Source organism: Lissotriton vulgaris, chromosome 5, assembly GCF_964263255.1.
Source record: "Lissotriton vulgaris chromosome 5, aLisVul1.2, whole genome shotgun sequence".
In the NCBI taxonomy this organism is placed as follows: domain Eukaryota; kingdom Metazoa; phylum Chordata; class Amphibia; order Caudata; family Salamandridae; genus Lissotriton; species Lissotriton vulgaris.
In genome coordinates this window covers 1,193,731,866-1,193,757,535 of record NC_141693.1, presented here as the reverse complement: position 1 = coordinate 1,193,757,535, position 25,670 = coordinate 1,193,731,866, and the positions used below count along the sequence as shown (strand labels likewise).

Here is a 25,670-nt window from a genome sequence, read left to right as displayed (position 1 = left end):
CTATTACACTCAGACACTGTGGAATCTACGGGCGGCCCCTGGCGATAAGTGTTTACATTCAATGTGCCCTGTTAACATTGTTTCAAACTGTCCACACTGTGATTTTAAACTTAACCCTCATGTTGAGGTTGTTCAGGGGATTCAGCCCCCAATAAAATTCTTTCTTTTGAATTGTCGTTCTCTTGTAAAGCATTCTGATGAACTTATGCTCCTCATGGAAAATCTCAATCCTGACACCCTCTTTTTATCCGAGACATGGTTGCAGGATGAGGCCGACTCAGCTATCACTCAGATCTTACAGTTAGGGTACTTACTACATGGAGTGGATCGCAAAACTGGTAGAGGCGGGGCTTAGCGATAATCTTTAAAGATTATTTTTGCTGACGTTCATCAACCGAGGAGCTACCTGACTGTGAAAGTCTGAGTTTTGCAATTGAAATTTCATCTACTGTCACTTTCTCTGGTCTGTTACTCTATCGGCCACCAGGACCTATGGGTAAATTTCTTAATAGTCTGCCGACCCTTGTTGCCGAATTAGCACTATCGCCATTGAATTTTACAGTTCTCGGAGACCTTAATATACATCTAGACGACCCTTCTGACCATCAGGCAATGAATCTTTTGTCTAATCAATCTTCTCTTCAAATTGTTCAGAAGGGCTTTGCACCTACACACATCAAGGGCCACCTTCTTGATGTTGTACTCAGCAATGATTCGAAACTTCATGTAGGTACTCCGATTTCCCTTCCGTGGACAGATCACTTACTTGTTCCTACGGAATAGGAAACCATAGCCTCCCCCGGGGTGCAGTGCTCGGCTCCTCTGTTGGAAAGGAAATGGTCTAATCTTTCCATCAGCCAGTGGTTCACCTCACTGACTGCCAACATTCCTAAATCTGTTTTAGACCCTGAAAAGGCAATAGTAATTTTGACTCCTGGATGAAGACCTCTTTAGACTCATTAATCCCTTTGAAAATATCATATAAAAAAATCAAAACAAAAACTGGCACCATAGTACACCCCTAAATTAAGGGAACTGAAACAAATGTGTAGAAAACTAGAAAGGAACTGGAGACCAGTCCCAGAAGCTGACAGAAGAAATGCTTACAGAGAAGCAATTAAAAACTATAAGGCTGAAATTAAAACTGCACAATCTGTATTCTATGAGGGCAGGATTAGTGCGACTGCCAATTCGCCTAAGGAGATTTTTCAGATTGCCAAATCTCTTATTGGCGTTCCACAAAAAAACCCTAATCCAAAAGAGGCCCAATCTCGCTGTAACAAGCAGGCTGAATATTCCCATCAAAACATTTAGTTTATTTCCCATTCTTTCACTCCTTCTCAGGACAAATCCCTCTTCCCTTGTACTGAGAGTAGTTTTCTGAATCCACAGTGTCTCCTAACGGAGATCCCTCTGCTTGATGAGGCACTACTGAACACGCTAATGTCAAGAGTAACATCTGGTTCTCCCATCGATCCAGCCTCTCCACGTCACCTTACGAAAATTACGGATGTAATTCGGCCAGTAATCCTGAATGTTCTTAACGCTTCCATCACTTCAGGAAAGGTGCCACTGGCGTGGAAATGTGCCTAAGTTAGAGCATTATTAAAGAAACCCAATTTTGACATTTCCATCATGGGCAATTTTGCGCCCATTTCTCTCTTTCCCTGGTTGGGCAAGCTGCTTGAGAGACATATTAATACCATCTTGGTTCATTATCTGGAGTCTAACAATCTACTCCATGACTCCCAAGCAGGTTTCCGTCCTAAGCTCAGGACGGAAGCAGCCCTTTTGGCAGTGACAGAGGGCGCTCGCAGGCTTTTGGACCAAGGCGGCACAGAGCAATTATTTTGCTGGACCTCAGTGCCGCGTTTGACACTGTGAATCACAACATCTTGCTCTCTCGATTAAAACATCTTGGTGTGACAGATTTGGCTTTCACCTGGCTGCAATCCTTTTCGAAAGACCGTTTTTTTCAGGTCTCGGAGGGTGCTAGCTCATCTAAATGATGGCCCCTTAGCTGTGGGGTTCCTCAGGGATATTTCTTGAGCCCCAAGCTTTTTAATGTCTATATGGAGCCATTAGCTGGGATAGTGCTTCCTTTTGGCATCGAAATTGTCACCTATGCAGATGACACCCAACTGGTGGTGGCTCTTAACCACCCTGAGGGATCATCTAGCACTTTGGGCATTTGCCTAGAAGCGGTAGCCGATTGGATGGCACTTTCTCATCTTAAGTTAAACGGGGAGAAGACAGAACTGATGTTCCTGGGTAAGTCTCCCTCACCTAGATCAGCTTTGGTGTGGCCTACCTGTCTTGGCACCATGCTGGCTCCTAAAGATCAGATTAAGACTTTGGGGGTGTGGCTGGACAGCGCTGTTTATTTTAACCACCAAGCTACTAAGTTTTCCACCATCTGCTGCGGCCTGATGAGGTTGCTGAGGAAAATTCTGCCTTTACTCCCCTTCCAGGCTCGTAGGATTATGGAGCAAGCTCTCATCTTGTTCCGCTTGGATTACGGGAATGCTTTGTACCTGGGCGCACCACTGACCACCATCAAAAAACTGCAGGTGACCCAGAATTGTGTGGTCCACCTACTTTTGGAGCTTCCCCGGAGGCAGTCAGTCTCACCTACCTTGAAAAAGCTCCATTGGTTGCCAATCCAGTCCAGAATTCGATTCAAGGCTATGTGTTTAGCTCATAGCACCATGTGGAAATCAGGTCCTGCTATGATTCGTTCCTTAGTGACCCCCTATCAACTCTCTAGAAGTCTACGTTCTAGAACAGCCTTCCTTGCAATCACAAGGAAAGTACGACGCGCCAGATGGGGTGGACTTTCCTTCTCGTGGAATGCTGCCACTTTTTGGAACTCTCTGCCATCCATTCTATGCAACAAACCCGATCTACAGATTTTCTGCAGACTCTTGAAAACCTTCCTCTTTCACTAATCTGTACAGCCTGGCTTCGTTTTTCCGCCTGCCCGGTTCAAACGCTACGAGGCCTCAGGGTAGAAGTGCGCTATAAAAATCTAATTTTCATTTCATTTCACATCCGGACCTGTGTACTACTCGGACGGAAATGCAGCCTCCAAATAGGATCCGCTAATGCCAAACCCAATTCGGTGCCCTTCCGACCGAGATCAGAATCGGCCCCTAAGTGTGTGGATATTGTCTGAATATGATGTTTAGTAGTATTTGAGGGTGGATCGTTCTAGTTAGCACCACTTAGCAACGCTGGCCTTCTGCTATGCCTGTGACCTTGGAATTTAGCTTTTACCTTCACTCCATCAAAAATCAGGGCATTTGCATCGCTGTAAAACTCCATCTAATCACTTAAGTCTAAATGGTGGTTAGCTCTTGCATGTTTTATATCCGTACTCTTGAATGGACCATCATATTAAACAGACTTAACTAAGAGAAGATCATATATACCCAACATTCCCTCTTTTCTCATTCAAGTTCAAATGGCTTAGAATGCAGCAGCTTGCATCCTGCTTTGTCTAAAGAGAACTTAACATATTACAACAGCTGTGTGTGTCCACCCTTGGTGGCGGCTGGCCAAGTGGATCCAGTTCCAGTCTCTTTGCATACTTTACTGGACTTCGTTTCTATTCAAGGTCCTTTGATTTCCTCCCTGATAGCGCCACCACAAACTTTTGGTCTCCTTCGAAGTGCCTTGACTTTATCTCATGCTCTGGGAGATCATGTGTTGGTGAATATGCTGTCGTTGTTTACATATCAAAATTATGAAACGTGTTTCACTGGTTGCACAATGCTCCTGACCATTGTTCCTCCCATATGTCTCTTCCAACCGTATTTCCCTCGGCTCTGATCGGTTTATTGTACAGTCCACCATCTTGTCCTAGCCCTAGATAGAGAACACGTTGATGGGATGCATTGTTCTTATGTCATGAAGGAATACATTCAACTACCAGATTGACTGAACAATACTGCATGCGTCTAATGTTTGGTATGCTACCAGGAATATTGGTGGCCTGGCTTCTTCCTCCCTACCTATATCATCTCTAATACGCCAGTCATAGTTCACAATTTGGGCCCCATTCTTTGAATGCCCTTCTGTAAGAGCTCTAAGACCCACCTTTTTCCATCGAAACACTTCTTACCAGACAAGTAGGATCCACTTTAGTTTCTAGTAGACTCCCATTTTGGGGAAGAGCAATCCCACTTGGTGGGATGCCTCCCACCAAGTGGGATGCATCAGTCCACCAGCAGTATTCTATTTTGCCTGTTCGAATGTCCGACGTCTGGCATAGTTTTCAAGCATTGGGTTATAATGGTATGAACATTTAAATATCCATCATCCCAAACATACAGCTTCTGCAATGCTAAAATTCAAATCCGGTCACTTTAGTAGAAGCATAAACAGCTGACGTGTTACACTCTCATTTGGAATAACTGTTGTCAAACCTGCTTGCAACCGGTGCATTATTTAGAACGGTCAGTTAGTTAATAATTTATGCATCCCAAATGACCTACCCATGGACCATCTCCTGATATTCAACTGTAGCTTTTAACAATCCTTAACTGTGACAACCTTCATATGGTGTTTTGAACTTCAAGCACCCCTATCCTTTTGACCTTGGAATGAGGATTACTACTCCACCAAGACATGTTGATGAAATCTACAAAATCTGAGAGCCAGTAGAAAAAAAACTGTCTTTTATTACTGCTTCCTTTAAGGGACAGCCCTTACCAGCACATTCACTGGGAACCCTTTCCAGCTTCCCATCTTCCTTGGGCCTCCCATCTGACTTATGCCAACTACAACATTAATACGCTGCATATGTGAAAGGCACTTGTTAGCCCACTCATCGGTTCTCAAGCTTCTTACCCATATTGGATTAAGTCATAGTTTGGAGGGCCAAAGTTTGACTTTGGAGATGCAATGCATGATTCGATGAACACCTCAAGATTGGAGTCAGATGAGTGGAGCGCAATTTCTGTGTAGAGTGTCTGGTTCAGTTCCACGTCGTATGGCGATTCATTCACAGGTTCGTCAAATGCATCAGACTTGAAGAAATTAATGCTGATGTCATAGTGGTTATTGCTGCTTTCCATCTGAATGATGTCATCCTCTGTCGTGTACATGATTTCCACAATGGTCTTACTACTCATCTCACACCTGGCAATGATTTGGAACATCTTCTGTCGTGTTACTACTGCCCCACCGGGGGAAGCAGTGATGACATTTGTGTATATTACTGTGTGGTTTTCTACAACCTAAAACAAAAATACAAAAAATAACATTCTCAGTTTTGTGCTTGGGAACTATTAGACAATTATATAGAACATTGAACAAAAGAACATTGATCTCAGTATGTGACACCTTGTGCATCATTTGTAATGATTTAGAAGTGAGAAGGACTATCAAAACCTAACATGTTTGATAACCTCAAAGGGTGCCATCCACATATTGACATCTTGGCCCTATCCCAATCGTTATAGAAGGTCAACCCTGGGATCCCTGACATTACATTTTCAATATTTATGTGTCATCATTTGACGTGGAGAAGTTTTAATGCCGGTCTTTTAGGATAACCACTGACGATATACTTGTGTTCCATGTGGATAATTACATGTAAATATATATTTTATGGATGTCCTCTTATACTGGCATAAATCCAGCCCTTAATCGGACATCTGTGCTTTACAGGTTGGAGCCGGAAGTGAAAGGAGATCCCAGTGAGTGAATGTATACCAAGTCTTTGCACTATTGGAGAACAAAACGAGAAGAGTGACATTGCTTTATAAAGTTGCATTTTTTTTAAAATGTATTACGTACGGATAAATTAGGAACATTTTGACCGCTTGTATGTTAACGAGATGAAGGGATGAATATTTAAGTGCTGACAGGGGGCACTGGACTGCAGGGACCACAAGGCCATGCTGCAGAAGGGGGTGGGGAAGAAGGAAGAGTGCTGTTGAACGCTTTATAGCGCATTCTTCAGCTATGCGGGTAAGGACGCTTTGCTGTGCTGATGGGGGATCTGGACTGGAGAGACTACAAGGCCATGCTGCCAAAGGAGGTGGGGCAGAAGGAGGAGTTCAGTTGATTGCTCTATGCCTGTGGCCCATCTATACCAGTCATTGCTTGGAAGAGGCGAGGCTTGGCCCTCCCTCTTGGCCCAAGGATTAAGTTGCACCAAGACCTGTGAACAATAATAGCTGTACCTCGGATCCTTCCATCTAAGAAGTTACTGATTTCCTATTTGTGGCCTGTCAAGAGGAAGCAACAGTTTGTAACAAGGCTGAGGTCTTTCAGTATCCAATTAAGGATAAAACCTTGGGTGCACACACCTTAAGGAAGACCGCTGCGGAACCCACTGGGAATACATTACATTTCAACTAGATTTTATTGCTTGAGATGTTAAAAATCGTGATGGATGCCTTTGTCGCCCCATTAGCGGAGAAAATAGCAAGCCTGGAGTGATAGATTTCAAATGTAACCACCTGTAATCCCCAATCACTAAAGTTTACTGGGGTGAGGAAGAAGGGGGATGCTAACTCTGGTTTCTTAGCATCTAAACCAACAGAACCTGTTATGGCCGGTGCACATGGGCCTGTCCACAAACCTTTGGCTGTCCCACTTGGTGATTCGAGCACCCCTATTATTACTAATGTCAGGGCTCTGCTTACTGAGGACAGTAAACCAACCCATGGGACCACAAAGAGAGTGAGGTTGGCCACTGGGAAAGTGTACGGCGGTCTGGAGGTGCAAGAGGAGGTGGCCAATTGCCCCCATCTTAATCTCCCAACTGACTGCTGCCCTTATGTAGCAGTCTTAGCAAACATCCCGCGATTGCCCAAAGGCAAGACCGAAACACACATTGATCTGAAAAATAAGGTTTGTCACTGGCTAACAAGCAATGCTAATTTCAGTATGTCAGAGTTTAATTATATTTTACTCATCAGGAGAGTTACCTGGATTAGGCCTCTAACCAAACACACTAGCGGGGACTGTGTGGTAATTGAATGTAGAATCCCAAACTAGCAGGTGGCTGATCTTGCACATTACTCAACATCTTAGGATCCTTGGGCTCTGTTTAGGGGGCTACCACTGCATTAAGGGGCCGTCTCAGCCCGATATTTGATCAACTGTTAACTATTGGTCACCTTCCAGCTGGTATGATGGAAGCGTTTGAAATATTAAATTCATTTATTATAATCCTTTTAACTGGTTCTGTTAAAAAAAATCCCAATCTGTTCAACCTGGCTAGGGCTATCAATCGCCACCTGCAACTTGCTCTCAGTCGTAGACCTAAAGATAATGCTGCCTTAGCTACCACAAGGAATATTTATAAAAACCTTCATCAAAAAAAGAAAGCAGGTACTGAAGGAGGAAGCAGGGGAAAACATGATTAGAACCTGTAAAGATAATGATTCTAAGGCCTCTGGGACATTGTATATAGGAAACAGTTAATTGGTATTAACAGTAATGAGCGGGGCAAATATTAGTGCTGAAAAATGGACCACTCACTTAGAATGTATATACTCATTTGTGGGTACTATGGATAAAGTTGAGGGTGAGGTCTCCCCTCATTCCCTCTCGATATAAGTTTTATTGTTGATGAAATGTTTACAGCCATAGACATTAGCCCCTCTAAAAAGGCACCTGGCCCGGACAGGGTCCCTAAGGATCTTTATAAGGAATATATTGCCCTATGGGCACAGATTATTACCAACATCCTGAATGATACAGTACCATACAGGATCTCCGCTTCTTGGCAGGCACCCGTTATTGTTCTATATTAAAAAAGTTACGACAAGCAAGATCCTCGCTGCTATCGACCAATCTCACTATTGGACTCTGTTAAAATTGGAGAGTTGAATCATCCTATGTATGATAGAGGCCTGGGTACAGCAATGAGGTGCCAATAGTAAGGTTCAGTATGGATTCCGAGAAGGGATAGGGACACAGGACTAGTCTAAAGCTCAGCTTACTGTTTGGCAAATACTAATTGCCAATAATGCCGCTCTCTCTTGCATTCATGGACCAAAGTTGCGCATTTGATCACATAAGCTGCTCAAAACTATAGCACATCCTTATTGAAATTGGCTTACCTCTGGACTTGGTTGATTGTTTTTTTACATGCATTATTCTGTGAGGTCTCAGCAATGGTCAGGTACTGGGTGGAGGGGGGGGGGGGGTGGGGGGAATGTACAGACACTTTTAGATTGGCCACAGGTGTACGTGAGGGGTGTGTTCTAGCACCAATCTTGTTTCTCCTATATATAAATGGCTGGAACTCATTCCTCTCAGCAACAGGAAAGATCTACCCAAGATAAGGGTAAACTCAATGGAAATGTCTACGCAGATGATGTGGTTTTGTTAGCCTGCACGCCTGGTGGTTTACTGGACCATATTGAGAATTTTGTGCTCTTTATGGATAATTTGGACCTTCAAGTTAATATAACTAAAACCCACTACATGATCTGTGGGTGGAGAAATGTTAAAGTTAGACCCACTGCCATTAGAGGCGAACATATTTCAAGAGTTTCTGAATTCCCTTACTTTGGAGTGACCTGTGATTCCTGCAGCAGTTTTCAGCCCTGCATTGCCAATCGCTACGTTTGTTTTATTCAGTTCCTAGACAACTGATTAAAACAAAGTTTTTTTTAAACAGACCTTGGGGAATCCACCTGGATTCACTTGTGGGATGTGGTACACCACCTGCAACTCTGGAATCTCCACACTGGCTGCTGGAGTGCCCGCATTGTGGTTGCGTATTTTGTGGTCCTGCATGGTGCCCAGTGATCAGAAGTTGTTGAGCAGGCTTAGTGGCAATGCTAGGTGAATGTTTGCTTTTTATTGAGTTTTACGATAAACGTACGAAGGAAGATAATTATTTTTTTAAACCCAATGATCACAGCATTACAGTGTAGCAATACAGAGAGTGGCATATAATACCATCCTATACAACAGCGTATATGTACAGATATATCAAGAAATACACGGTCCCATACAATACCAGATCAAGATGCAGTCATAGTCTACTTTGCAAGCAAGAACCAGTTGTTGAGTGGGGATGCCGGAATGGTTCTTAGGTGTTGTTCGGCTGTTGTACATGCTATCTCAGGCTCGTATCTCTCTAAATGGTACATTGACCAAGGCGTTTCCTCTTATGCGTGGAACGCTGCAGAGATCTTTCTTGTTAATTTTGTTTGCCACAACTGATGCCACAATAGCATCATCACTTGTTTTTTTCAGTGCAAAGAAAGTTCTCATAAATATGATCTAAAAATATGTTAACTGTAGTTCCGACCATTTTTCTGAATAGGTGCACTTAAGCATATTTTAGGATAGTCTTTATATTTTCTGCTGTTTCTTAAAAGCCTCTAATTTGTTCTCATTCTAACTTTCGAGCCATATATTAATAAAAACTTTCGAGCCATATATTAATAAAAAGAGAAGGATCTTTGCCTCATAAGTAATTCAAGGCCTAGTTAGTGTGTGATTTTTAGTCCATTAAAACAGGTTGTTGGACTGGGCGCTTTCTGCAGGGTCATCCCAAATTATTGCCTTCCTTTGCTGAACCGCTTTTGTTGACTTTTAGGACTCTGTGCACTTTACTCCATGGTAACCAGTCGTAAAGTGCTAGTGCTCTCCCTTCCAAACATGATATAATTGGAATATACATGATTATCACATTTAATCACACATAAATCCCTAATAAAGGTACTTACTACATGTGCCCAGGGCCTGTAAATTGAATGCTACTAGCGCGCTGCTGCACTCATGCCACCCACTAAAGTAGCACTGTAACACAGGTCTCAAGTCTGCCACTGCAGCCTGAAGGGCAGGGTGAATTGTAATTTCGACCTAGCAAAATAAACCTTTTACCATGCCTAACTTTTCCTTTTCAGTACTTGTAAGTCACCCCAAAAGTAGGCGCTATAGGCTCATAAGGCAGGGTGAATGATATTTAAAAAGTAGGATATATGTGTTTGAGTTGTACATGTACCGACAGCAATACATTCCTAAAGTTATGTTTCAATGTAACAAGTCTCTCTCTCCCATAAGCTAACCGTGAGTTACCTTATTACACTAAATACATGATAACTTCAGTTTAGAGACGGACAGAAGAATGCTTTTTCCATTCATTTGAATTGTAATTTAAAATCCTCTTTAATGGTAATATTGGATTCTAGGTTACTATTCTGAAGATGCCACTTTTAGAAAGTTGCTATTATCCTTCCCTAACCAATGTGGCTTTCTTCCAGTGTCTGGGGTCACATGACTGTGAATGGTTATCCTGAGGTGTGTTGTGAATTCTTTCAAGACATGGGGACAGGAGGGGCTGGGTGTAGAGGAAGTTGATCCTTCTGAAAGGATGGCAGGAGAGGAGTTGTGCCCTGTCCCGGATATCACTTCAAAGGACCCTGCCTGCCGCCCACACAAAGGAACCGGACACCAAGCTTGACTTTGCCTTTGTCAACGTAGATAGTTTGAGCCAAACCCACGGGACGAAAATTACTGACCAGAACCTATTTGGGAGTAGGCCAGAAATTGTACCTCACACAAAGGATGGCACTATATATAAATGTGGCACCTTCGAATCCTTTCATCAGGACACATCTGGACCTGTGGAAGATTCAGAAAAAGGACTGCCCTGCTGTCTGAAGAAGGAAGACTAGACCTGCTTGCCGTGAACCCAGGGTCGTCAGAATTGACTCCAAAGGTCAATTGGCTGACCTCCTGTTTTAGGTACAGGAACACAACAAGCGCCAATGTGCAGTTCTGATGGCGACCTGCTCTTTGTGCCAAACAGTTACTGCCTGCATTTCCTGAAAGTATGAAGCTCCATTGATGACTGCCCCTTGCGCCGCTAACTGACTCCACCGGCCCACGCCAACACGAAGCTCTGCTGAGGCTCTCTGCGTGGACTTGGACTCCGAGAAGGTATATTCTTCAATGGGACGAACCTGATCCCTGTATCTCAACCGCCCATCATGGCAGTCAGCCTGAACTTGTGATTCGGACATGCTCCAGCAGAACCAGAAATCTGAGTGGCATTTCATGCTTTTTGGCTCTATTTTCACCTTAAACGTTAAAAATTCATAACAACAATTCTACTGATTGGGTTTTTGTTCTTGCAGTGTCATTTTATTTATTACATTCCACCATATTTTTTTTTTAATAGTTTTATCATTTTCCTTGGGTTGTGTTTTCACTTTGTTGCTGTCAGTTAAGCCTGACTACTTTTGCACCAACCTACAGGTTTCTTTAGTGTCTTTTGTGGCTCACACTAACAAGGATTTGCTATTTGAGTGCGGCTTCCAACCCTCTCTAACTAATTACTCAGTTTATTATACTAGTCTTCTGTCAATATGGAGACAGGATACTAGATTTGTAAAGTATGGGGAGAGTGACTTTCCTGTTCTTATGCGCTGTGCTGACCGCCGACAAAATAAAAAGTGCTTACTACCAAATAAGGTAACATTTTTCTATGAGGGATCCCTAGCTTACCTTTGGTAGCTTGGCACAAGACCTTCCACAAACCAAAATGAACATGGTACGTGAACTGCAAAATACGACACTATAATTAAGAAATGAGTTACTTTTCCAAATTAATTTAGTGGAAATTAAAAGGTTATGTTAAAATGACACCAAAATAATAAAAATTGGATGTAAAGATCAGGTGATCCATACTAATCGATATTAATCCATAGTAAACAATAGAACCAATAAACCAATGCAATCCATTACAGACTCTCATTGGAGCCAGGTCAGATACAGACTGCTGGTTTGCTTTGGTCAATATCTATGGTGGACCCGTAAGTAGGCATTTTTGCAGCAGGCTAGTAAGGTGAAGGCAAGCTAGTTCTGACAAGGGCTTGTGACCCAACAATATAAAACATTCTACCTTCAGACATTATCAGATTAGATTCATGAGTCTTTATTTTTAATATTTCATCATAAAAGACAGCATTTAAAATTAATATTCACAATTTTCTAAAACACTTCATAATAGTTTGAAAATCATTTGGATGATGCATTTTATACATACAATACAATTTGATTACACAAAAATATACAGAGATAGTAAAATACGAAAGTGCAAAGAAGGTGCAGCTATCAGCAGATTAGTTAAATATGAGAAAAGCTTTCCTCGGATTCAATTAACTTTGGACAAGTCCGATAAATACCCAATTCAATCCTTAACAGAGTGGTTGGGCTCTAATAATCCACATCCAGCCCAAGAATTTTGCTACTGCAATTACCACAGGTTCCCTTGTGTCTATCCTCATGATCCTTAAGGCCTCTAGCCCTACCCGCGTACACTGGTTTTTACATATAGGTTTGAGCCATTTATTTCGAGGGGCTAGATAGGCTGGACATACAATAAAAATGTGGCCAATTGTCTCCCTCTGTTCCGCACACCAAGGACAGAGCTCGTCCACTTGCCCATTCCAATTTTTTGTAAACGATCTTATTGGGAGGGAGCCAATCATAAACTGGTGATATATCTTCCTATCACTACTCTTGGTGATGGTATCCCTGTATTCTTCTAAGGATGGATCTAGTTTATGTTCCAAAAACTTGCCGGACGGAGAAGAGGTATTAATCTGGTCTATGTATTGCTGGTGGACTGTGAGCCAATATATTTCCTTATAAGCTTTTTAGATGGAAACGGAGTATTTGCCGGATCGGTCCACAAGTTGCTCAGACCCATGTTTTCTAATGATAATCTTACTCTTTTAAACCATGGAATGTTACCTGAGCCCACCACTGATCTGACATCCAGAATTTGTTTGGCAAAATGTGCCAGTTCAGGGGTTGTCCAAATTCTCCTCCATAAAGCCACCGGCTTAAAGCGTGCCACGTCATCAATTGCGTGACACCCTAAATCCAATAAAAGTGGCTTTATGGGACTCGAGCTAGGGAGGCCTACTAGAGTCCTAAAACATTTATTTTGAAGTCTAACTAATTTGGAAAGGTCTGCAAAACCCCATAGGTCCACTCCCTACAGGATCGCTGAACTTATTTTGGCGTTATAAATTTTTAATTCAGGGCCTATCCTTTTTGTTAATGAGGACCTCTGTTCTTTGATTAGGCATCCCGTTAACTGTTCAAATTTAAGAGAAAGGGTATCCACCTGAGGCTTCCATCTGAGCCTACTCTCCAGGACAACCCCTAGGTATGTCATAACATTTACCTGTTCTAGGTGTGATCCATTCATAGTAACATACCCATTCACCGATCTATTTTTTGTTAAAACCATGAATTTATTTTTTGTTATATTAACCTGTAGGTCATTGTCTTTGCGAAATTCCGCAAATTTGTTTAATGCTACCTGCAAGCCCTTCTGAGTTTTTGACAGGATTAGGGTGTCGTCCGCAAACATAAGTAACGGAAACTTCACGCCACCCAAAGAGGGAGCATCAGTTGGACAAGCTTCACAGAACTGCACGACCCTGTTAATAAACAACAAAAACAGGGTCGGCGCTAGTACACACCCTTGACGTACCCCCTGGGACACGGGAAATCTCTCCGTAACCTGCCCTTGTTTACCCCAACGAACCTGTGCAAAATTTGCTTCATACAAATTAATTACCAAATGTAAAAGCTCCTGTGGCATCCCCATATTTCTTAAGGCCCTCCACAACTTGACTCTGGGGATTAAGTCAAAAGCAGACTTAAGGTCTACAAAAGCGACGAAAATAGTGCCACCACTCAGCCAAACAACCCTCCAATAAATTAAAGTAAATCTAAAAACCTGCTTGATCGTGCTAATACAAGATCTAAAACCAGCTTGAAGGGAAGACAACACTTCCTCTAGTTCCATCCAGGACTGGATTCTTGCCAACACCATCCTTGCAATAATTTTCTGGACGGCATCTATCAAACTTATTGGATTTTAGTTCCCTGGTATTGAGCAATCTCCCTTTTTAAATATAGGCAGGATCTCAGCCCCGTGCCAAGAGTCCGGAATACATGCCCCCCTCACAATTGCATTAGCAAGAAAAGAGATATAAGGCACCAGTTTGTAAGATCGTGTTTAAAAAGGTCGGCCGGAATACAGTCCATTCCCGGGGCTTTACCACCTTGCACCTTTCTCAACACGTCCTCTACATCTTTCTCTATAAACAATAGAGTTTGGGAAGATGGCATTGACAAGGGAGATATATCACCAAAAGTAGGGTCGCTCTCCTGTTCCAGTCCCCTAAACTGAGTCTGGTAATGCTCTACCCAATCATGAGGTGACACATGGTTTTCTGGGAATTCAAAGTGCGCAAATTTCCCCATTTCACAATATGCCAAAACTTAGTCTGGTTTTTCAACCTGCTAGCCTCAAAAAGCTCTTGCCAGTGCTGGTCGTCCCAGTCTTTTTTGGCCTTGCTTTGGGTTTTACGATAATTTAGCCTTGCCTTCCTGATATCTATGATATTTCGGGACCTAATTGCTGACACCAGTGAGCCATAGGCTACACGGCACGGTTTATTATACCACGCTTTCCCAGATTTTTGTGTTGGACATTTTATAACTTTACAAGTTTTAGAAAAATGGTATTAAAATTCCATAAAGAGCTGTTCATGGAATGCTATTGTCTTCCCAATTATATCTTCCTGTGTGGGGAGTGATCTCCGGGCACCCAAAGTACGTGATACCTCCTGGGTGACCTTTTCTAGTATCATTGGGTCACTAATGAACTTAGCCCACCGTACCCTGTGCCTATCATTTGTAAGCAGGGCATCAGCAGTGGCTATCTCAGTTTGTTTATAGTTCTTGGTCCCCCCATCTAGTTTAAGACTCAATGCAAGCGGATTATGGTCGCTCTCCGGTCGATCAAGTATTGTCATATCATTAAGTATAGACCAATGCTCTATCCTTAATAAAATATAATCAATTCGACTTGAACAAATACCATTGTCGAAGGTAGCCCTACCAATCCTGTCGGAAGTGGAACGTACATTTACTGCGCCCAAGCCTCGCTCCAGGCAGAAGCCCATCCACTGTAGGGCTGCTTCTGTCCACTTATTTATAGGTTTCAAGTCAAGGTGGGGAATGTTCCATAGAGCATCTTCCTCGGCCAAGAGAGACTCGCCTTCATGGTTTAGGGGTTCAAACGAACAGTCAAGGTCCCCTGCTATGATCACATGGCAGTCCAACCCCACAGAATTGTAAAAGGAGTCAAGCTCCAGAAAGGTTACCGAACCCCTCCCTCCAGGTTGACCTCTCACATACACATTAATAACAAGCAAATCTAATTGATTGGGCAGTTTTAATTTAATAACAAGTATATCAGGGCTTTCTACCAGTACTTCGAGTGGTCTATAATTAAGTGATTGTCTAACCCAAATGGATAGTCCTCCAGAGGGTCTACCTTTTTTAGCTCTTACCGCCGGTTTGTGAAAATTTAAATACCCAGGGCGGTGGATGGAGTCCACAGCCCAAGTCTCCTGGAAAATCAGGATATCATGAACTTCCACTAGTTCCGACTATTCTGCTATTGAGGTTTTACTCTGTAAGCCTGCAATATTCCAGGAGATAATTTTTAATATAGGTTTGTCATCAGTGGAATTAACCTTTTTATGAATATTAACCGGGGTCAAGGTCATGTAGGGCATCCTTCCTCCACTTGATGCTCCATAACCTGGAGACCCAGGAACCCTCCTTTCTTGAGACGTTATCACTTTTTTGGAAGGTGAACATACTCAGCGAGGCAAGGCACATTGTTGTATTTAAGCAGTAACACACATGGTCGACTGTGTCATTTGTTTGTTGGTGATTCAAGATTTAATGGCAAAATGCCCCAAACAGAGCAACCAAGGAAAGTATAGCTGCAGAGGTTGCATCTTCATCAGACACACTTTGGTTCCTTTTCCTGCTCTCAATTTTTACATTTGGCCTTTGAAATACTTCTAAAGGGCACAAAATCATCCACAGTGTAAGTCTGGAAGGGACAGGGATTAAGAAAGTCAATTACCTATTTTTCAAAGTCCTACTAGATCCTTGAAGTTTGCGGTAGAATTCTCATAGCTGATCATACAAGCAAGGAGACTGCCTCTTTGTCTGGTAGGCTTGACATTCTGTCCTTTTACTACTGAGGTGTCAAATTTCAAAGTTCAAACTGGTTTCTATCTGGAAGATGCAGCTAATTCTGTCCTCAAGAACTTCCACACTTTTCCAGATTCAATAAAGAACGTCCTAGACTTATTCCAATTAGGATCTGAGTCCCCCTCTCCTTCTGGAGTCAGTAGGAGGATAGCTCCCTTAGCCCTCAAAAAAGCTTCTAGGCCCAGAGATGGAAGGTAAAGCTGCAAATCCTTATTTACTTTCTTTCATTTGGTACATGGGAACTCACCCAAATGGTCTTCTCTTTCTCACTCCTTTTCAGCTCATTCCTTTGGGAATTTGGTTGTAGCAATTCTTAGACAGTGAACTCCGCTGTAATTGGTGAAATTCCGCGTGAATCTAGCCAAACTTCCCAGACCCTACCTATCTGTTATGGCAGTGTGACCCTGTTCCTGACTCCTAGAGACTGGTGTATAGTCAAAGTAGGTCCCAGTGCCTTGTACTGTAGTTACTCAAAATGGTAAAACGAAGCTTGCCAATGTTTTATCTAGACTGGGTCCTCTGATTAGGTGCATTCTTCTTTAATGACACTTTCCAAGCAGCACAATAGATAGAATAGAAATAGAAATTCAAACAGTGTAACATTTTTAACTCCCTGGAATGCAGCCTCTTTTAATGCTGTGTCTGAAGGATAAATCACTTTTCGAATTGCCCTCCTATTTTGAGTGTGTTTATTTGAGACTGTGTTTGAGTCGAGATTCACAACCCTTTCTATAATGTTTATTGTTGTCGACTAGCTTGGAAACTGTAATGTCGCTGCTTGCAATGATCACTCTGATGCTTTAGGTGTGCTTCAAACTTATTTATTGTACGAGTACAGTTATACTAAAGAGCGCCGGCCGGTGCTGCCGTCTCTCCTTGTCTCCAGCGCGCCAATGCTAAGCGCGCGCACCGCCTACAAGATGGCCGCTGCACGTCACGTCTACGTGACGTGCATAAACTAGTACGCTCACTACATATCTCCCCTTTTTACGAAACATTAAAGAGTCACTTACAGTTCATTGTCCAATTCGAAATCTCGAAATCTGGAGGGCCTTACCACCGGCCTTCCGCTCCTTGTTATCCTGATAGGGTTCTCCGGGGCCCCTTGGCTCTGCATCTCGGTGCCTTCCATTCCTTCCTTCGCTATCACATTCTCCTCCATTCTTCTCCCCGGCCAGTCCATGTCGGTCCCTTGACTCCCACTCGCTCCTTCTTCGTCCTCTTGTTCCGTTTCCTCGCTTGCTCCGCCTTGCTGCTCACTTACGCATTGTCCCTTCTCTGTATTCGAAACCTCAATGTCCTCCCATTCCGTTCCGGTGTGCCCCCATCGCAATACTTTATTGCACCTAGCCATGCGGTCCTGGGACCACACGTTTCCATCACTCAGCAGGGCCGCTCGGTCGTACACCTCCTTGACTTGCATGGGTTTGCTATATTTACTGTCTCCTTTCTTCTGTAAGGTGGCTAATTTTACTCTTACCCACTCTCCCTTCTCCAGGTCAGTTCCTTTAACATTCCTTTCGCTTGTTGTAATGATTGGTGTAGATGGTTTGTGCCCTCTCAAGGTTGGCCCGCACTACTGCAGGGGACCATTCGCTGGTGATGACTTTCTCCTTCCAAATCCTGTTATCATGCGTGAAGGGCTCTCGCCCTCTCAATATCTGAAACGGGCTGTACCCTGTGCCAGTGGGCGTGATCCTGTAGGCCCACACCATGTTCTCTAGTGCTTTCTCCCTGTTTTTGTTGTTGGAGATCGCAGCTTGTATGGCTCCCATCACTACCCTATTAAATCGCTCCACTAAGCCATTTCCAGCTGGATGGTAGATCGCCGTGTGTTTGATGGTGATGCCGTTCCTTTGCATAAATGTAGTCCATTTCTCTGACCTGAACTGGGGGCCGTTATCGCTCAGAATGGACTTGGGAATTCCTTCCCTAGTAAAGGTGTCTGACAGAAACTTTAAGATGTTCTCAGTGTCCATGGTTTCATCCACCCTTAACTCCGGCCATTTGGAGTATCGATCCATGAGGACACAAACATACTTCTGCGTGCCTTGGTCGTCTAGGACCGGTCCTAATATGTCAATAGACAGTTCTTCCCACGGGTTCGACGGGGGGTCGAACCTCCCTAACGCTGGACGCAGGGGTTTGAGTGTCTTGTCCGCGCCTTGGCACTGCGGACACTCCCTGACGTGCCTTTCCGCCCTCATGTCCATGCCTGGCCACCAGTAGTTTTGTTTGGTCCTTAGTTTCAGTTTTCCTATGCCTAAGTGGCCCTCATGTAGCATGTCCAATAGCTTGGTGATGAGGTTCCTTGGGGGGATCACCTTGTCTCCTCTGTAAGTGAACACCCCTTTGTCTCCTACCGACAGTTCTTCCCTTACTTCATAGTATGGTCTCATGCTTTCCTTCACGTGTCTTTTGTCTGGCCAGCCTTGTACGATGTGTCTCTTCACTTCCTTCATATTGCTATCCTCCTCATATGCCTCTGTCCACTCCTGGTGGCTGATGACTTTCTCCAGGTCTTCTACGAGAGCTACCAATTCCCCTTTGCCTGCAGGCTCCATGGCAGCCGCTCTGCTCAAGTAGTCGGCTACTCTGTTCCGATTTCCGGGAATGTACTCCACATCGTACCTAAACTCAAGCAGTTTCAGAGTCATTTTGGATATCCTGGGAGTGGCGCTGGCATGTCCACTTGATGTTAACACTTTTACCAACGGCTTATGGTCTGTCTTGAGTAGAAATCGGGTACCCCATAGGAATTGCCGGAATCTCGTCATGGCCCATACCACCGCCAGCATCTCCTTTTCAATCACGCTGTATTTGCTCTCAGTATCTGTCAATGCCCGGGATGCAAAGCTGATCGTCTCCATTTCTCCTCGTCCCCGATCCTGCATGAGCACAGCACCCAGGCCCTTGTCACTGGCGTCAGTGGTGAGTACTGTGGCGCCCTGGGGGTCATATCCTTTGAGCGGTACAGCTCCTGTGACATCCTTCCTAATTGTTTCGAACTCAGCTTGAGTTTCTGGTGTCCACTGGAACGCGGTGCTCTCCCTGGTCAACAATCTCGTATGATGAGTCTTCGAGGCAAAGTGTACCACAAACTTGCTGTAGTACTCCGCCATCCCCAAGAACGACCTGACCTCTTCCTTGTTCTTGGGGGGCTGCGCTTCTGCGATTGCTTTCACATTTTCCGCTTTGGGTGTGATGCCCCGCACACCTATCTCGTGGCCCAGATACGTCACCGACTCTAGGCCCAATCGGCAGTTTGCCCACTCTGCTGTGAGGCCTTTGTTTTCCAATGTCTGTAATACCCTTCCAAGCTTCTGATCGTGGTCCAGTCTGTCACGGCCCATCACCAGAATGTCGTCCTGGAAATACTGGACGCCTTTAATGTCTCTGAACAGCTGGTGCATCATTTTCTGAAACACTGCGGCAGCCGAGGCCAGCCCAAACGGCATACGGCAGAACTGGTAGCACCCGAACGGGGTGATGAAGGATTTAAGACTTTTGCTGTCCGGGTGTAGTACTATTTGGTGGTATGCAGAGGTCAAGTCAATTGTGGAGTACCACCTTATTCCCCTGGTCTTTGCTAGCATTTCCTCAATCCTTGGGAGGGGAAATTTCTCTACAACAATGTTCTTGTTCAGTTCTCTCAAGTCCACACAAAGCCTGACCTTCCCATTGGGCTTCATGACTACCACCAGGGGCGCGAGCCATTCAGCGCAGGTGATTGGTTCAATTATTCCTTTCCTCTCCAAGTCTCTGAGTTCTGTCTGGACTGCCTCTCTTACTGCTATGGGTACATTCCTCACCTTGTGGGCTACTGGGATGGCACCTTCCTTGAGCACAATATTGTGTTGGAATTTCTCCATTCTTCCTACTGTGCCCCCAAACACTTTTGGGTAGTTCTCCTTCCATTTATTCAGATCGGGCCACACTTCCGGTTCCGTGAGCAGTATTTGTTCCTTCCCTACTGGGTCCAATTTGATTCCTAGATCGCCCTGATCTAGCCAACCCAGCCAATCTCTGCTATGTACAGCTTGCAAAACGCCGACCCGCCTCTGAATTCAAACCTCAGGCGTCGGAATCCCACCATTGGGATGCGATCGCCGTTGTATGTGACTGGTCGAATGTCTAGTCTCTCCAGCTCTGGGCCTAACTTTGGTCTGAACGTTTCGTCCCACACAGCCCTTTGAACTATTGTGTAGGGGGAACCTGTGTCTGCCACAACACTGATGGTAATACCACCCAGTACGGGTTTGGTTGTCCTCTCCCCTTCCACGCATAATATCTGGTCATATATGCATAGGACGGTGACCACATCTTCCTCTGCGACCCCTTCCTGATCCTCTTCGCCTTGGTCAACACATTTCACTACGCCCTTAGATAACTTCTTCCGACACACTTTCTCATAGTGGCCTATGATGCCACAGTGCAGACATTTGGCCTGGAACGCCGGACATCTTCTGTCATGTGCCTCGTGGGACCAACTTCCACACCTATAGCACGTTTTCTTGTTGTCGCTACTTGCTTGCTTCCCTTGTGGTCCGGAATTTCCCTGCCATCTGTTGGCTCCTTTGGGTACTGGGTTCTTGTGTCTCTGGTCTCTGTGATGTTCCTCCTCCTGTATCCTGTTCACCATGGTTGGGGTTGCCACGTCCTTCTTGGTCGCGTCGGCGCACCTCCGTGCGAGCTCTGCTCTTTTGACAATGACCATTACGTCATTGAGTTTGGTGTCCCCACTTGCCCATAACTTGTCCTGCACGTTCGTGCTGGTAGTGTGCATTACTATCTGATCCTTGATGAACTCGTCTTCCCAAAGTGCATACCTGCACGTGGTCGCCAGCTTCCTCAAGGCCGCTACATATTCTTCTATGGACTCACCAACCCGTTGTTTCCTCTGCTGGAAATTGAACCTGTCGACTGACACGCAGACCGTGGGTCGATAACGTTCATCCAGATCTTCGACGGTGTGGGCATACATGTCATCATCAGTACTTTCTCTCTGTTTGGGCACCAAGCTCTTGTAAATCTCCGGTCCCAAGTTGAGTAACAGTATGCGTTTCTTCCTTTGTGGGGTAAATTTTTCCTCATTCTCATCCTCCAGGACCCCTATAAAGTTGTCGATATATTCCTTCCAGTCCTCCCACTTCATCAGTGGGTCCCCTGGTTTCGGTAGGAATTGTACTGGTGCAATTGCATACCCTGCTGGTGTGCTCATTTTTACTTCCCTGGTTACAATTGCTTTGTCTTCTTTGCTGGTGGGGCTCCCTGGGGTGCTGTCCTTTGTTACTGTGCTGGTTTTTGCCTGGGGACTCTCCGTGCTAGTCCCCACTTCCTCCTCTTTGGTAGCCAGCTCTATTCCTCCCTGACGCGTTCGGCGGGACTTGCACGTTTAATCTGGCTGATATAGGGTGTCTGTGTCCCCTTCTCGACCTCTTTGTCGCCTGTGTGGGTAGCCGTGGCTCTGCCACGCTCTTCAGGTTCGCCGTACCTTCAGTGTGTGCTGCCGTGTCCCTCGTGCTGTTCGGGTTAGCTGGCCGCACAGGGTGGATCTCTGCCTTGCTCAGGGTGGACTGGGGGGATGTCCTCTCTTCAGCTGTCCACGTGGTGGGTCCGTTTTTCCTTTTTCCTTTTTTCTTTAGCGTGGTTCTGCTGGGCAGATCCCGACCTCGTCGCCACTTTAATGTCGCTGCTTGCAATGATCACTCTGATGCTTTAGGTGTGCTTCAAACTTATTTATTGTACGAGTACAGTTATAGTGAAGAGCGCCGGCCGGTGCTGCCGTCTCTCCTCGTCTCCAGCGCACCAATGCGAAGCGCGCGCACCGCCTACAAGATGGCCGCCGCACGTCACGTCTACGTGACGTGCATAAACTAGTACGCTCACTACAGAAACTATGTGTGGACTGGTAAACGAGAATTTTGTTCATTGAGCAATCTTAATTCGAATGAGTGTTTGTTTGTTTAGGCGGAGCTTTTTGTGAAAGATAGAGCCAGATTAAAGTACTTTAATTTTGAATGGCAGATTAGGGAGGAGGCCCTCCGGATTATGGTAGGTGGCCGGTGCTCGTATCATACCCAACAATATTTGTATATTGTTGTTCTATGTTGTAAGTGAAGTTCACTACAAGGTTACTCATGCGCTTGTTTTATCTTGTGACAGCAAGTGGGGTGCATATTCCTTCAATTCCAAGATGTCTGAGCAGGGGGAGCAGCGTTGCATCTTTTCACGTACAATTGTGGTGGCAGTTTGGGACAAAGAAATAGAAATGGGACTAATGCACAGAGACAGCAATTTTACTTTCGAGGTGCTACAACTATAATGGCGTATTGACGAAATAAGATGGCTATTTTAGAGATGGTTAGGCTTGGTTGTTTTCTTTAGATCGCATGGGAGTGACAGTTTTTAGAGGCTGTGTAGGTGGAGATATTTTTAGAAGTCTTTATTATATGATCTATTCTGTTCTGTCAGATAGTGAGCTGACACAGAAGCGTTGAGGAGTTTGATTGCTAAGGACATGAGACCGATAGTAGCTCAGGAAGTAAGTGCAGCTTTTAAGGATAGATGTTCAATGAAAATGACAAGAAAGGCTGATTTGGATGGTTGTGAGGAAGTTTTTTCCCTGAATTGGAATCGGATGAAGAGAATGGTAAAATGAGAAAAAAATATAGGTTAACTGTTTGGAAATTCAACAATGCAAGCTTTTTCTAGAAAATACTATTTGCTGATTAAAAAGCAGAAAGAGTTTTCTACTAAATATGGCTCCTTTGTGATGCAATTTCAGCCCGCATGGTGAGGAACAATGACAGGAGAAATTCCCTTCTAGATAAAGAAAGAATGGCCCAAAACAAGAGATTCTCCAGATGTATTATTAGTTCTTCAGGATGCTGACCGTATGTAAGATTATTTCTTTGGTGATAATACAGGTGAAAGTAGGCCAGGCAAGCAACTAATTAGGGATCCCCTAAGAGGAGAGATGTTTGAGCCTGGGAGACATAAACATCCCTGATCTGAGAATTGATAGCCCATGGATTATGTAGCCAAGTACTTGCCTTCAAAGTTGAGAAAGCTTTTGAAGCAAGACGGTGTAACTTCTTGAAATCAAAATTCTCAAGACCAGTGGCTGCTCATAAAAGTATTTGCCTCACTAAAGAGCCAGACCACAATATAGCAAAGGTCACAATGAAACTGGGTAAGGACCCCAAAACGTACTGACAATCTTAAAAGATTTGCCAAGATAAATTGTTAGTTGCTGTTGACCACGAGGCACATATCTTTTATATGCCTGAATAGGCCCCAGCTGAAGGCACTGGTACAGATAATGACTGCTGAAGACTGTGAAAAGAGAGGGCAGTATGTTTGGTTGGCAATATAAATTAAGCTATTGCAAAAGAGAGGAGGACCAATATTCTCATGAGAATGGAGTCTAAGTCGTTGGATATGGATATAACGAAGGAGGACCCTAAAGCGCAAGGCCTTACATTTGAGGACACTGTCTCCTTCGTACATCTAGACATACTACAGCGCTCCATGATAAAAACATTTTTGGGCAGTGCTTTTGATAATAGGTACAGCAGAGGACAAGTAATATTTCCCGCCATGGCTTCTCCAGAACACAGACCTTTTTCCAAGGACAAGAGGATTATAGAATAGGAAGAGATGTGTTTGGATGATTCAGGCAGCAACATACTTCTACCCTCAGTAAGGGAGAGGAGGTAGGGCTAGGGACATTTGTGGAAGAGGAAAGCCTACAGACAATTCATCAGGTGAGTGTAGTTTTCCTTTCCAATAATTACCCTCCAACGGTGGGAGGGAGGATAAGGTTTGACTGAGACAAGTGGAAGATAATAACTTCAGATGCTTAGTGTTGGGTTTTAGAGAGGAATGTCTGGGATTTCTAGCTCAGAAGCATCTTCCACATCAGATATGTTTTTCAGAGAAGGAAAAACATTGTGGAAGTAGAGGTTCATGAAGTGCAAAAGCATGGAGCTACAGAAGAACTCAGTTTGACAGAAGCAGCATTTGTAAGCAAGTTATTTCTAGTGAGGAAGATGAAGAAGGGTATACAGAACCAAGGGATGAGTATGGTTATACATTTGAGAGTTAAATCAACGAGTCATATCAACACTTCAAGATGGAAGAGATCCATCTCTTAGGAGATATTCTCAGTCCTTAAAAACATATGGTAAGGCTGATGCTCAAAGATGCTTATTTTATGAACCTATTCTGTGAATATTACAATAACAGAATTTCCATTAACACCATTACTAGCCTTATAGTAATTAATACATATCACAGTATATACTGTGATATGTATTAATTACTATAAGGCTAGTAATGGTGTTAATGGAAATTCTGTTATTGTAATATTCACAGAATAGAACAGCTCCTGCCTAAAAATCTTGCTCTACTTTCTGTCCACTCTGCTCACTATGACAATTTGTACATGTTTGGGTACAGGCTTGTGCCCCTCTCTAAGAAATTGTTGAAGGTATCTTCTCCAAACATTTGTTGTTCAAAGTAAAAATTGGACCTCTGTCCGGCTAGGCAAGTCAGAACATAATATAGTTTCCATTGTGTCTATATTTATTCCGCTCTTGAAATTCCTCTATGCATGGGACCACTGTTGTTCTCATTAATATGTTCCCAGAGGGCCTGTGCTGACTCTATTGGGTGCCCTTGTTGTTTTTTTATCAATATTTAAATATGCATTATATATATAGCAATTTGCATTGAAGAATGAGTGGATATATAAAAATAAATATTTGGATGGAGGATTTAGTAGCAGTGTAATTGACTGTTTACTTTACCAAATTATAGTGTCTCACTAAATATAGTGGATAGTGATTAAACTGCGTGAATATCTGTATCACTTTGTCAGTTGTTGTGTAAACTGGTTCTTCAGTTGGTTACTAGCTATATGAAAGTCTATATTAGTTATTGATTAGTTAACTGAGTATTTGTATGGGAGAGTGAATGTGTGTGTGGTTCGGAGGGGGGGGTGTGACTGCCCAAAGATGTGTGAATAGTTGATTCAGTAGATATATGAAGTTAACACTACATGTTCTAACAGTTGCTTGGGTGAGTGAATATCCTTATGGGTGTGGTGATGAACAAATATATTTCTCAATGGTACATGTCGAACAAACTACAAAAATAAAAGGCAGTGTATGTGTCAGTTGTATATAAATAAGTATACATAAGACTCAATGATTGTGTGAGTGACTGTATGGATAACTGTATACTTGTAATAATGATTTTATAATACACTAAGTATGACTTACTATCTAAATGAATAGATGAAGTGGTGTTTGTATAAGTGATGAGCTAAGTAAGTATGTAAGTATGATCCATTGTTTGCATAAGTGAGTTGGATAACTTCATATGTGAATAGGTTGTGTGCTGGTGTGTAATGTCGATATAGGTGTATAAGTATTTTTGATAGTGTTCTATTGTTCATTGACAGCATGTATGAGTGAATCTACAGGTAAGTGATTAGATGTGTGTATACATCTAGGAATCACTGAGTGGGTTTTTAGATACTTGTATTGCTGTTTCAGTGGATTCAAATATGATACTCTGTATTT

The 25,670-nt window shown here is 43.6% G+C and overlaps 1 protein-coding gene across 1 annotated transcript in view; it reads right to left on the bottom strand.

Moving 5' to 3' along the window:
• CUZD1 (CUB and zona pellucida like domains 1) overlaps positions 1-25,670 on the bottom strand; it is a 233,754-nt gene that overhangs the window by 34,818 nt on the left and 173,266 nt on the right. Inside the window, exon 7 of the mRNA XM_086922981.1 lies at positions 4,852-5,240. Coding sequence (XP_086779107.1) covers positions 4,852-5,240 — 389 coding nt within the window. The remainder of the gene's footprint in view (positions 1-4,851; positions 5,241-25,670) is intronic.